This window comes from Dipteris shenzhenensis, chromosome 11 (assembly GCF_047967505.1).
Source record: "Dipteris shenzhenensis isolate YYH24624 ecotype China chromosome 11, Dip_SZ_1.0, whole genome shotgun sequence".
In the NCBI taxonomy this organism is placed as follows: Eukaryota; Viridiplantae; Streptophyta; class Polypodiopsida; order Gleicheniales; family Dipteridaceae; genus Dipteris; species Dipteris shenzhenensis.
Window position 1 is genome coordinate 18,281,805 of NC_141606.1, and position 14,065 is coordinate 18,295,869.

The 14,065-nt window shown below is 42.9% G+C and overlaps 1 protein-coding gene across 2 annotated transcripts; it reads left to right on the plus strand.

The window, feature by feature from the left end:
- The first annotated feature begins 5,818 nt into the window (after positions 1-5,818).
- Positions 5,819-10,200, plus strand: LOC147896707 (putative mediator of RNA polymerase II transcription subunit 26b). 2 transcript variants are annotated; one of them, XM_087381748.1, is made up of 10 exons: positions 5,819-7,325; positions 7,493-7,561; positions 7,846-7,928; positions 8,149-8,213; positions 8,449-8,564; positions 8,748-8,775; positions 8,872-9,224; positions 9,288-9,371; positions 9,488-9,578; positions 9,684-10,200. In XM_087381748.1, exons 1-10 carry the CDS (start codon positions 6,873-6,875, stop codon positions 9,821-9,823), a joined length of 1,482 nt encoding a protein of 493 aa, XP_087237874.1. In that variant the 5' UTR covers positions 5,819-6,872; the 3' UTR covers positions 9,824-10,200. The 2 variants fall into 2 exon arrangements, with proteins under 2 accessions (XP_087237874.1, XP_087237873.1); XM_087381747.1 differs by having other exon boundaries at positions 5,820-7,325; positions 8,872-9,371.
- The last annotated feature ends 3,865 nt before the right edge of the window (positions 10,201-14,065 follow it).

Here is a 14,065-nt window from a genome sequence, read left to right on the forward strand (position 1 = left end):
CCCTTCTTTTGGGAAAGAGACTAGCCCTGGCTATGGTAATGTCTTCTACCCAGCTCCATTGATCGCTCTTCACACATTTTTGGGCCTCCATGGCTTTCTTGCACCTCCCCATGGCACCTCCACTTGCTCAGTATGGACTTGCACTCCAAGGTCTCCACCACAATCCCTTGCTTTAGATCTGCCACCTCCTAGCTCCTCATCACACCCACATGATCTGCTCTCCTTGGTTGCAAATTCATCGACCTTCACCCACCTTTCAATCACCGCTTCTACACTACAAAAAATCAAAACTCAGGACTAGATTTTTGAACTATAAACTATGTTGCCTCCTCTGCCTCTTCAAAGCAACTTAGCTAGCCTCACTTGCTCTTAACTGTGTTCAATTCTCTTTCAATATCCTCTTAAATTTTTCTTTTTCTTGAGTCAAATTGTGCTTGCTTCTTTCAACACCGTCTCAAAATTTTCCATGTCAATTCTATTGTAGGTTAACTCTTCCATTATCCATTTGAGAGACCTCTCTAATTATGTGGTTCTACCCCCCTTGCCCCCCCCCCCCCTTCCCCCCTCCAAGCCAATTGTTGTCTCATTGCCCAATGCCCGTCGATGTAAATCTATAGTGGTTTTCTCATCACCACTTAAGTGTCTACTACTTTTGTATATAGATTTTTCCAATTCTTGTTTAAGCCCGGGCTCTCTTTTTTCCACCATCATATTTTCAGAGGCGACACATCGTACGGAGCTAGGAATTAGTTAACAAACAAACACTGTATCAATGATCAAAAGAATCGGACAGAATTAGTGTTCATAAGTTTTTTACAGTGAGTTGATGATTTCCATTGAGCCTCGATAAAGGCTTGCATTGAATCTCGGTAAAGGCAAGTGCAAAATCATCAAAACCAGCTATTATAGAGAAGGCTTACATAATTTTCCTAGAGTTTCCAAATAGAGTGGAATTTTCTTATAGAGAAGGCTTACGGATTTCTCCTCACGTTTGTTTAATCCAAGCCAATTGGTTGCTTCTTTTGATGTAGAGACATCTCTACAGCAAGCAAAGAGCTACTGTAATCACTCATGACTCCCTCAAACTTCACGAATCAAATTCAGCAACTCCTCTACATTTCTGCCACACCCACGAGCTCACTACGACAACCAAAAGCTCTCTTTAACTAAAAACTGGCACCCACACACTGATATGAACAAACAACTTCCTGCAAACATCGAACCAACTCCGAGAGCCAAAGCTTCACACGAACTGAGATGGAGACCTCTCTATCCAAACAAGAACTTACTCAAGTGAGCCACCAAGCTACAAAATCAAATGGCTGCTCCTGCTATCATTCATGACCTCTAAGGTGAGCCAAAATTGCCTATGAACCAAATCGGCCACTCTAGAACTGATGGTGAGCTCAAGATTGGCCACTCTAGAACTGATGGTGAGCTCAAGATTAGCAACAATGAGCTTCCAACTAAGATCAGCCACCCACACAGAAATAACAAAGTGTAGAAGCTTTACATAAAGAATTGTACTTTCTCCTCTTCGTCCATCCAACATAGAGTCACGCTGAAATCTTTCAGAAATAGACAAGAACTACAATGATGTTCAAAAAGCAAAGCTCAATAAAGCAAAAAATATAGAGAATCTACACCATTAGATTTTCATGAAGATGAACGTCTCTACTGGTGACAAGTGGTTTCATGAGAGCTCAAAAAACAAAAACTTGCCTCTAGGCTACTGGCCCTAAAAAAGATCAACAACATCATATATCTACATTTGCATTTCAGTGTTAAAGTTCTTCCAACTACTACTTCGAATCTCTATGGAGTTGAAAACCAAGGGAGAAATGCATCATTTGATATGGTCATCTAATTTGAAATGTGGTGAGCAAACCTATGTGCAAGTACCTACACTCCTAAATCATTATGTTCTTTAACTATAATCATAACAACTTGCGCTATATTTGTTTTCTATCATGGAATTATTTTTTCTTTGAGTTCCTTTTGAAAGATTGCACAAAATTATAGCATGTTTTCTTTATCTTAAAGTTTGTTTAGGGGAATCAAAATGTCGGGGATATTTACCTATATACGACTCAAGCCATTACAAACTCATAGACACAATCACACACAATGCAATCAAGAAAAAATAATACACATCCAATGAAGCACATTTAGCCCTAAGGACCCTAAGGATAAGCAAGTAATAGACAACATGCACATCGCTACTATAGACATAACCCACACATTCTTTCCACACAAAAAAAGCACAACCTTTCACCACGCACTTGGTTCGCCTTCAGAAAATGCTATCTGAATTCATTCGATAACCAATTTCTTCCATCCCTCTAACCTTCAATACTGCCAACAATCGACCAGGATGAACCGGATAGCATCAAGCACTACCATCAAGCAGCCTTGCAAGCATAGCAGACCCTCGAACCCCCGATTGATAACAATGAAGCATGCTAAAGCACGCAGCACACCCCCGAACCCGAGAGATGAGCAAAACCTACGCAACCCCTGAACCCCCATCATGACTGTCAACCCCGAAAACAGAGCCACAATTATCGACCATCAAGCACGCTGAAGCATGCAACACACCCCCAAACCCCCGCATGGGGTTCACTCAGATGCCCACAGAAGAGCCAAAACCATCACCTACCATCTGCACAACCCTCGAAACCCCATTTTTGAGCTTCTCACCTTCACGACTATCGCCAACCTCAAATGCAGAGTGCAACCCAAAAAATAGAGCTCTGCATCCACAATCCAACTACCAGCCTTCATGAACTACAAGTCGGCAGATTATCTTGCACAAACCATCGAGCTAAATCACAAACCCACACATGCAAAGAAAATCGACATTACATCGCTTCACAACAATGCATGCATTTGAATCAAAAAACACAGAACACTTTCGTAACTACAACCTTCATAATCCGCCATTTCTGTATCGAAATCCTTATAGCAAGAAGCACACAAAGCATACATGGCCATGACAACCTTGCAGCTGAATGATCGATGAACTGCGCTATTTATAATCATGCAAAATGCATACCTAGATCATGTCAGAAGTGATAGCGATGTGCTTAACACAATCATCCCCCATACTTTTGTGTTTGATTCTTTGAAGAGGTGCAAGCCAAGCATGGCTGCCCTCTTCAATAATCAGCCCTCCATCCCTACAAACAAAATGATCTCAAATGATCTGGTCTCTCCCATTGCCATGCCCGCGCACAGTAGTGGGCTCCCCCATCATCACGCTCGTGCACCAAAGAGGTGCAACAAAGATAGCCGCCATGAGTTAGCAGAGCATTAAAAACTTGCAAAAGAGGACAAAACATCTACCCTAATCCCATGGAATAAAGGCCAAATAACCCCTAATCCACGAGATTAAACCGAGTCAACTTGACGCCACCCAAATGAAAAATCTGAAAGGGCACAACCAGTAACTTTTACCCCTATGGACCCTTGCAGGGCCAATAAAAGCATCAAGAGCATTCAATGTTTCCCTTTAGTTTATCTAAGATGAAAGGGTAAAAAATGATGTGCATCAGCATGGCATCATAATGTGTTATACAAAGCTCTTAGCCTTTGAGACCCTCATAAATAGATGGGGAGAACCCGCTCCCCTCATAAATAGAGGGGTGTCCTCATTAATCTCTCCTCTTTACCCCTCCCTTCCTACCCTTTTGACTAATTAATACATCTTTGAATTCTTTTCAATGGGGGGAACCGATTCACTAATTGATACATATTTGAATTGTTTTCAATTAGAGGACCTGCAAAGCTTGGTGACAAATATTGCCTCCACTCCACTATGTAGGTGCAAGGGGTTTAGTTAGCATGCATTAGTGGTTCTACGCATGATAGAGCCCATGGGGCTAAGCAAATATGATCTCCTAACCACACATTAGAAAAGTAAAGTACAGAAGCCATACCTTTCCAAGCATAAATGATAAGAATATATTGTTTATTTAGTCATCAAGGAGTGGACAAGCCACATGTCCATTTCTTATTCTTTTTGTGGATGTGATCTCTCTCTCTCTCTCTCCCCCCCCCCAAATGGGATAAGTATGAAAAATACTAGAAGGCTTTCTTTATATTCTTTGAAGTGGGGTTGTTCATTAAGGGGAAGACTTGGTCCAAAGACCTAGCGTTGTGTAGAAGCTGTGATTGTTCCCCACTAAGGTTCCAATCCTTTTCATGACAGCTTGGGTAGTACATGTATATGTGCACCCTCAAGTTTGTATGCATGAAGGAGTAGGGTTACTTTAATAAGTAGATACACATATTTTTGCTTTTAGGGCTATTTTATTGATAAACTATTGCTTGGCTTTGGGAAGTTGTCGGTTCAAGTCCCAATAGCCCAGCATTTAAAAGGAATTTTGTCTCTATTTCTAGGTAATAATATTGTAGAGGCTCAAGTCCCTATGGTTCAACATTTAAAGGAATTCTACCTCCATTTCTATGTGACTAAATCTTGGCACAATGGGCCTTGGACCTTGCTCCTTTACTTAATTATAGTCAAGGGATATAGCATATCAGAAGGTACATAGCTAGGTTGACGAGGACTATGATTGGGCCAATGAAATGGCTTTTAATGTTAGTCTTATGGTTCTAATGGAAACAAGTCACCACGTCAAGTAATGGGGCTAACCTCCACTTGGAGACGTGTGAACATGCTCTTGGTGGAGGATGACTTGACCCATCTTTTGGAAAGAAGGGTTGACAAGGAGGGAGGGGGAGTACAAAGATCATGTTAGGTAACAAATAGACATGTGGACATGGTGTAGGTGGGAGATTAGCTTCACCCTTCTAAAGTTAAGGGTTGGCGATTTCGTGGTGCAAAGGCGGTAACAGCTTAGGCTATTTGGGTGTCTGCCCACTAATCCCCTGAGGAAGGTCATTAGCTACTTATTAGCGTAGGCCTCCAGCAGTTTGCCCATGTAGTTGGTTGTGGGTGTATTTGTGGCGCTGGCTACATTGCTCGAGAAAAGGCGATGGACAAGGTGTGTTTACAGACCAAGTAGATAGAATAAAACAAGACGCTCATTTATTACAAGGATGTGCAACAACTTACGTGGTACAGGCTAAACGTTTTCAGATGTATATAGTCGGTTCACGTCTTGGTGTGTTAGAACTTGGACGGAGGGTTTTTGCTGCCCATAGCCTTGGGTGGCCCCCATGATGCGCATCAAATGATGCGCCTCCACATGGACAACACATCAGTGCAGGCCATTCCCCTAAGTTGGGCAGGTGTTGGTGAGAGAGAGCAGTTATCTAAAATCGCGATTAGGAGGACGTAGTGAGCCTTGACAAAATGCCCTCGGCAAGAGAGCCTAAACAGATGTGAGCCACGTGGCGGATCTTATGATGGCGGGTAAATTTTCAGAATTCCAAAATAAAATTGAAATTTGAGCGCCCGGCGAAAAAGCGGAGCTAAAAATCAAAAATTCAAAAAACTCCGAATTTTGTAATATTTCGGACAAGGAGTCCAGCTAGGCGAGCGAGCGTGTAAGCCAAGGGATGACGTGGAGGAAGACGGTGGTTAGGTGCGCTGTCAATTTTCCATGAATCAGACACGTGGGCAGACGAGCGTGAACGGGAAACAAGATGACGTGGAGGTCCGGGGCGCCATCCACAGGGGCCGGCAGACACGCGGCGGTGCCACGTGGACAGTCCCATGCCACGTGGAGAAGAAGGATTGGTCATGGTGATGTCATGGTTGGATTAACCTGAGGTAAAGGGAGAGGCGTTTGGGGTGAGGTTAAAAGCGCAAAGCAAGCAATGCACGGCAGATCAAAAGCTTAAGCTTCTTTTATGGCGGTCCAGCCCACCTTCCCTTCTTCCCTTGGCAAACGCCTTTGATGATATGATGCCGCACACGCTCTTACGACGGCGTTGCAACCGCCGATCCGGCACCTAGGTGGGCGGAGAGAACAGAGAGAGAGAGAGAGAGAGAGAGAGAGAGTGAGCGAGAGCGAGAGAGAGAGAGAGACAGAAAGAGATAGCGAGAGAGGGAAAGGGGAGCGGGTTGTGCTGGGGAGGGTAGGACTGAGAAGCATTAGAATGGGCGAGGGCGATCGGTGAGATGGATCAAACTGAGAGAGATAGGGAAAGAGAGAGAAAGGTAGGGGGGAAGGCTCAGAAGCGGAAGAATGGGCGATCGGTGAGATGATCAATTGAAGGGGGGAGAAAGAGAGAGAGAGAGAGAGAGAGGAAGAGCCTCGTCAGCGTCTTCTGACGCTTATCGCAAGAGACATTGGAGGAGAGGGGTCGGGGGCAGGGGCAGACTCAGAAGATTAAGAGTGGGCGATAGGGGAGAAGATCAAGGGGAGAGAGAGAGAGAGCGAGCGGCTGAGGTAGAATCAGAATCGAGAGAAATTGGAGCCGTGTGCAGCGAAGTGTGTTGGAGATGAAAGCAAAGGCAATGTGGGAACGATCGTAAGGAGACTGTGGGGTGCGCAACGGGACGGAAACAGCAGGGGTTGTGGATAAGAGCAAAGAAAAGGGGAGAGAAAGAGCGAGAGAGCGAGAAGCGTGGAGAGCTTGCTCAAGACCATCCGCCCACCTCCGTTTGGATTGACCATTTCCTTCTTTTCCCAACAGATGATCCTCCTCCAACCCATCGCACATCAAAGCTTCCTCCTTTCCTCACCTCATCCCTCTTCCTAACTCTTCTCCTTTCCCCTCTGCCCTCCAGGTCCTTTCCACTCCTAGTTTCTCCATCGCCCTTTGATTCTCCATCAGACACTCGCCGCATCACCCCTTTCCTTGCCCATTTGGAGCTCTCGCCAGCTTGCCGCATGGGCTAGAGACCTCCTGGACTGATTCACTCTTGCCTGGATGCCCACAATGTTCGTCTTCCCAGAATGACACTCAGGGAAGTCCACGACGTTCTTCTGCAAGTTGGAAGCACAGGAAGGTCTCGTGAGACCATGGAGCGCTGGAGGAGCTACTTTGAGAAAGCGGGTGCAGATATATGGAAAATTATTGAACAAGCCATTATTCTTGCGGCAATTGATTATCCCAAGGACTTCAAAGAGAGAAGGGGTGCAATTGCAGAGACGCTTTTTGCGCGAAGTCTGCTGCAGTTGCATTCTGGAGATAACGATGCCACTAGGTTGAGCGGATCGGTGTTGACAAATGCTACGAACCACATGGAAGAAAATGAAGAGGATACAAGGCCGGAAGGACAAGCAATTCGAGAGGCACACCCTTCTACCTACCAAGACGCTGAAGCTCTTACTGATGAGATGGAAGAAGAGACGCTCTTGTTGAAAGATCTCTATCGAGTCAAAGAGACGATTGCGGACGATAACCAAGTACGATCAGAATGCTCTTCTTTGTGCCGGCTTTGTTTTCGATCTCCTTCTCAGCTTTTCTTCCGTTTCTACTGAGAACGTAATGAGTTTCGTACCAGGTTAGTGCTTTGGTTCGTCTCTCATATGGTTAACTATGGCGTTTGATGTAAAATTTTTGTTGGATGCAGTCGGAGAGTACGATCCTGGATTCGTTGCAGAGGTTGGAGTATATGCAGATCACTGTTCAGGCTTTGAAGGTTGTCTATACATTTCTCACATTGATAAATGCTAGCGTAATTCTCATTGTGTTTGTCTTTAGTACAAGATCAGAGTATCTGCAGATTCTTGTGAGGGTTTCGAGAGATGTGAGGCTAGTGCCTACATTGTTGTCGTCATTGTGCAACCATGTTCATAATGTTAAATGTATACTCACAGTGGCACTTCAGTAGGTTAAGTTACAGAAGAGGTGCATTGTATATCTATGTGCTAGAGAATCAAGTTATGCTCCGCTGCCAATTGATACAATAAGATTTTGGAACAGGCAACAGAGATAGGAAGGCAAGTCCATGGTTTGCGCAAACATTCTTCCAAGCGAGTGCGGGCCATTGTAAAGAGGCTTGTCAGGTAAAGTCGTACTCATCCTTGTATTAAAATACTGGGATTTGCTTGCACTCAATGGTGGACTGCGAGATACTAATGCTTTTCCCCTGCAAAGGGAGGAGACATGTCCATCATCAAAGAACAGTGAAAGTTTTTTGAAATGGAACTTCTTGTGAAATCATTGAGTTAGGTGCATGGGAGTTCAGGGAAAGTATCCTTATTTTTGTTATTCAAAGCTATGCAGGAATTGGAAGGAGCTAGTTGATCAGTGGGCGCAGAGTGTCGAAGAAGCAACTGCTGCTGCTGCAGGTATGATATGAACCATCTAACTGGCACATTCAAATTATAGAGTTGCTCGCCCTCATGCGTATTCTTTGGATTTGTGATAGGAGGAGATCACTGTTTGCACGGTGGTGTGCATGAATTTGCATGCAATTTTTAAATAAAATAGCACCTTAGGAATAGGTTTACATACAATAAATATTATTTTTCACTTTAACTTTAGTATTGACAGGCCAATTCTAAAAAAACCTGCGATTGGCAGGTTCAGAAGGCGGTGCGATATCAGAAGCTGGCAATGAAGAGCAAGGATTACCATATCCACCCCTTGATGAGGGTGCATTGTTGGCAGCGAGAACATCCTCCTTGGAAATGTCTCAGGTAATGTGTTGTGGATTCTTATTTTACCTCCATTTGTCAAGGGAATTAAACTTTTAACGTTTCAAACCTCAATCAGAAACAAGCTAGTCAGCCTGCTCTTTAAAATTTGGGGCACTGACCTTGAGCTCTACTAATGCTTTGCTTTACCTCTGGGATGGTGGATGGGATTACACAAATTTGCAGCTTCTCAGCTTCATGGACGAGGAAATATGTAAGTGTTTGGCCTGTCCAGAGTTCTGTCTTTTTTATCACTTCAAAACTGCAGGCATGAATTTAAATTGTGACTGTTCATTGACATTATTTGCAGGTGGGCAAGCAAATAACAAAGAGGAAGAGCTCTTCAACTCAGTTGAGCCTTCTATCAAAGATAATCTGTATTACCCCTCTAGGTCACAATCAGGGAGCATATTGACTGATAGCAGCGACTGTGATGGTAAGGCAAGCACGAGCTGCGATTGGGGATTCAGGGTGCCCGAGGAGAGAGGAAGCACCACCAGGGATCTTCACTTCTCAGGAAGGATTGAAAGAAAGATGGAGTCAACTTCCAGAGGTTCAACCACTTATTATGGCAGTGACAAAGAACAGTTGAACCATCTCGATGGATTGTCATTGTCAAAGAGTGTAACAGGTGGTTCTGGACCAGGAAGACCTTCCAATGATGTAGTGAAAGTGACAGCTATTTCAGGCTCGCTCACAGCAAAACCGGCCACTGACTTATCCAAGCTAAACAGAAACCATGAGCCTCAAAGGCCTGCTGGATTATATTCAAGCGGTGGTGACAAAAGTTCAAAGCCCTCAACCTTAAATGTGAGAATGGTTTTAAGCATTTTGGAGTTTGTGTTTGATATCTGTAGGTTGGTTTGGTACCCTAGGGTGTGCAGATTTTCCATTATCTCACTGTTAATACCTTCCATGTTTGCCAGAAGTCCAGCTTCACAGACAAGAGCCATGTTGCTCAGAAGCTTGAGATTTCCAAGAGGAAGCTTTATGAAGGGTACCAGCATGCTGAAAATGGTCAGTTCATTTGCATATTTCTCCCTGTTTTTCTAGGAGTTAATTCCCAGATTTAATGGGGGTGAAGCAAGCATACTAATGGCGCACTGGTGTATTGTGCTTCAGCAAAGAAGCAACGCACAGTGCAACTCGTGGATCTTCCAGACCTTCCCAAGGCTGCACAAGTGCGGGGGAAGGCTAATCCACCTGTACAAAGCAAAGCTGCCCATAGCGGTCAGTTGACTCAGAATAGGAGATATGGTTGACACATTGAGAGCCGTTAATCAGACTAATTGAAACTATTCTGTGCCATTGAGTGTATCATACTGGCGGAAACTTCACCATCATGAAGGATCGCCCATCGGTGTAAGGCTTGGAACCTTGGCTGCGATGAATGTTGTGTTCTGTAAAATCCAAGAGTGCCACACAAGCTTAGATAAACAGTAATGCATGTCTTAAAGGTTTGACAGCAGTAATCACTGCCCTTATTATACACACTTACGTCCTCCTGGAAGGGGTAATCCTGGGAGGCAGAAATCAATTCTATTAATTCCTATGACCAGAATCATTGTGGACAGTTTCTCTGTGAAAAATTGGATATGTGCTTATCTATTCTAAGGACATCGGGTTTCCAATATCTTTCCATCAAGATTGCACTAGGTAACCATAGGGAGACATTGAATTTTCAGGAATTCAGGGGATGTAACATGAGTTGAAATTGTTTACTCGTGGTTAGGGTATCCAGTTCTTTATTGTAGACAAATTAGGGTGCAGTGTTTTCAATTTGTTGGGGTCCGTTTTGCTTTTACACATGACTGGCTGTAGATGGCTAGGGCTGTGTGAAGGATGGAAGGGGCTATGAGTCTGGTTATTCATATAGGTATCATGTCCTCAGATATGCAGATTTTACCCCACAGGTGCTAGTATTGAAAATTTCCATCTCAAAATGCATTGACCTTGAGAGAGACTCAGTACAAGGGCTTTTCTATTTGGCCTTCAAAGTGTTGATAGGGACTCAGTAATCAGGAGCTTTGTATACTAGATGCCCATGTGTGCAAGTGTTACATGTGCATGTGAGCATTCTATATACAATGTTATGCAGCCAATGCTGGATATTGATGATATTGGTGGGGATGTCTTGCTTTCTTTTCGCTTGATGAGTCTTGACCTATTTGGTGCAGGTCCCTTTGTGATCATTCTGTGCATAAACATACTAGTGCCTTCTGTTTTGTAACTGCTAGTACTAGGTGCATACATTTTGGGGTAGAGATGAATGGCTATGGTTTGTGCTTTTATTTTTTGAGAGGTGGGAATTCGCAAGTCTCAGTATAGTGCCTTGCGTGCACCATGGTACTGCTGATTTGGATTTCCATGCATGCTAACCTAGCTGAGTTTCTCAGTGGAAGCTTAAGTAAATTGAGATGGGGAGGAGAGAGAAAAAGTAAACACTACATTGTAGTGCCAAAAGAAATTTCATTTGTATTTAGTGTGTATGGTAATGTAGAAAATTTGGACTTACAAATATGTTCTAGTTTTGCAAAGGTATATTTATGGTAATGTTATTTGTGCAAGCTCAATGATGAATAAACAAGGAAAAAGAAAGCTCTATTGAGAACTCAAATGATGGAGTCAAGGCCTTTAAATGGTTGTTAGGACTGCCTGAACTCCAATTCCACCCAATGGATTTGTTACTATGAGATGAGTGAAGAGCTTAATAAGTGCTTTATTGCAATACGCTTTTGTGTAGTTGGATTGATCTTGGCATTGGCCTGCCTCATTTTGAGCCTCACATTTTTGAACTTTGTTTCTTCTTAATGAAAGTTTTTGTTAGGGATTGTGCTTCTTCCACGTACCTGAGAGGATTGGTTTTAGGGTGTAGATGTTGCACTCAATATTGAGGGCTTTTCCAAACAATGACAAATTGGAAGTTGCAATAATTGCTACATGTAGTGTATAGACTTTAAAGAGGTACTCTAGGATGCAAGTTGACCTCAAGTTATCTCTACCATTGTACGTGGAAACCATGCATGCATGATAACGATGGCTAGCTTGGATCAAGACCATTCGGGTAGAGTTGAGTCAACACCATTAGTCAAACGTTGCCATTGCCAGCTACCAGGAAAGACCAAGACAAGTGACATTGGGGAACCAATCTTAGGCAACGGTCTAAAATATTGTCAACATTCCACGATCTTGTTGAGGATAGATGTGCTAAATTTTTGAGTGTGGAATTGAGTGGACTGTTATTGAGGTGCTACCATGAAAGGCCAAGACAAGTGACTCTGGGAATCAATCCGTGGGAATGGTAAAAAATATTTTCAACATTTGGTGATCTTGTTGAGGATAGATGTGCTAAATGTTGGAGTGTGGAATTGAGTGGATTGCTATTGCGGTGCTAGTAGGGTTCGAGTGTGGAATTAAGTGGATTGCTATTGCGGTGCTAGTAGGAAAGGCTAAGACAAGTGTCACTGGGGAACCTATCAAAGGGAATGGTCAAAAGATTGTCACGCGACCTTGTTGAGGATAGATGTGCTAAATGTTTGTGGAATTGAGTGGATTAAGCATAGCAGTCCTTAGAGTTGAGTGCACAAGCATTGAGGACAAGTCATGTTGATGAGGAGTGGAGCTACGATAGTTGCTTGGAACAACATATTACTATAAAATATATTGAGTGTTCAAAGATGAATTGAAGACTTCTGAGGACTCTTAAATAGAAGAGGGCTCTCAAGCTTGATCAATGTTTGACACATGCTTGAAGCGACATAGGAGGAATGGGGCCAGGAGAGAAGAGCACCTGCATCGAGGTGGCACAAGTTGGTAGAATATAGACCATCGAAAAGTTGGAATGATCTCAGAAACGTGAATGGATGATTGACGTGAATGAATACAATTAATTGAGGATCCTTAACAACAAAGAGCTCCAGGATGGCGACGCCTTGGCTCTATGCATGGCAGAAGATGCCCACCCATTATTGTTGAGTTGACTAAGTATTGCATGATTGGGGTACTATGGTAATGACTATCAAGACTGGAGATACAGAGGTACAAATCCTACCAACCCGAGTAAAGTATTGAGCAACTATTGAGTGAAAGACTTGGAAATAAAAGACCGATTTCCCCAAGATATTGAATAGAGATTGACATATTCAACGTGGGAGAAGCTAAAATAAGAGAAGTTGGTGGAATAGTAGCACTCATTTTTTGAGAATTTCATTGAAGATATAAGAGCACCAAATAGTTGAGCTTGAGGTCAAAATCACTTGCTTGGAATCGTGCATGGGTACTAGAGCCAACTGAGGAATTTAACTTGGAAACACGTGACAAGCCACACAAAGTTGTGATAAGAGCTCATTTATTGGATGATCAACTCCAAGTTGTTAAATCTTTGTTTCTACAATACAGAGAGGTGTTTGCTTGGAGGTAGACCAGCTTGCGAGGAATTCTGTCATCATCATATTCCACTTATACCTAATGCTAAGCCAGTTTGACAACAAAGATATAGGATGAACCCTAACTATGTCAAAATGATGAAAGTCGAGTTGGACCAGCTCACCCGTGCAGGATTAATATATGCAATTAATTAGAGTGATTTGTTATTTCCAATCGTGGTGGTGTCCAAAAAGAATCGCAAAGCTCCTCCTTCCGCATTACTGATATAAGTGGTCTCAAATTTCTATTGCACCTGAGGATCAACCTAAAAGTGCTTTTATAATAGAATGGGGTGCCTATGCTACTAAGGTTGTGCCATTTGGTCTATGAAATGCACCATCTACTTTTCAGAGATTCAAGGTAGGAACTTTTTGGGATTACTTGACCGAGTTCATTGAAATTTATCTAGATGATTTTTTTGTTTACTCAGTAATTTATGTGTATCTTATCTACCATGGAAAAGTTTTTTGATAGGTGTAGACAAGCAAGGATTTCCCTTAACCCGGCCAAAAGCGTTTTCTGTGTGCATGTTGTGTTGTTACTTGGCCATGTCATTTCTAAGGATAGGATTCGGAGCGAGCCAGACAAAATTAGAGCCATTGAAAAGGTGTTCCAGCTGGAGAATCTGACATAGTTGAGGTCCTTTATTGGATTCATCCGTGTTTATTGGGGATTTGTAAAGATTTTGCCAAGACTATAGCTCCTTCATATGATATGACAAAGAAGGATACTAAGTTTCAGTGGATTGAGGAATTGTCTGCACCATTTCATGAATTAAAGAAATGGGCATCGGAAATGCCTATCCTCAAGACAATTGAGATGGCATGTGATATTTCATGTTCATGTAGATGCATCTGGATATGCTATTAGTATCATATTGGCACAGCCAGATGGGAAATTAGATTATCCAATAGCCGATTGATGACTCCTTTTGAGTGGAATTATAGTGCGACCTAGCATGAAGCTCTTGGGATGGTACAATGTGTAGAAGTTTTGGCATTATTTGCTTGGAAATCATTCATCTTTTATGTTGATCATCAGGCTTGGTTTGTTTGATTAATAAAATAGTAATCCAAGGA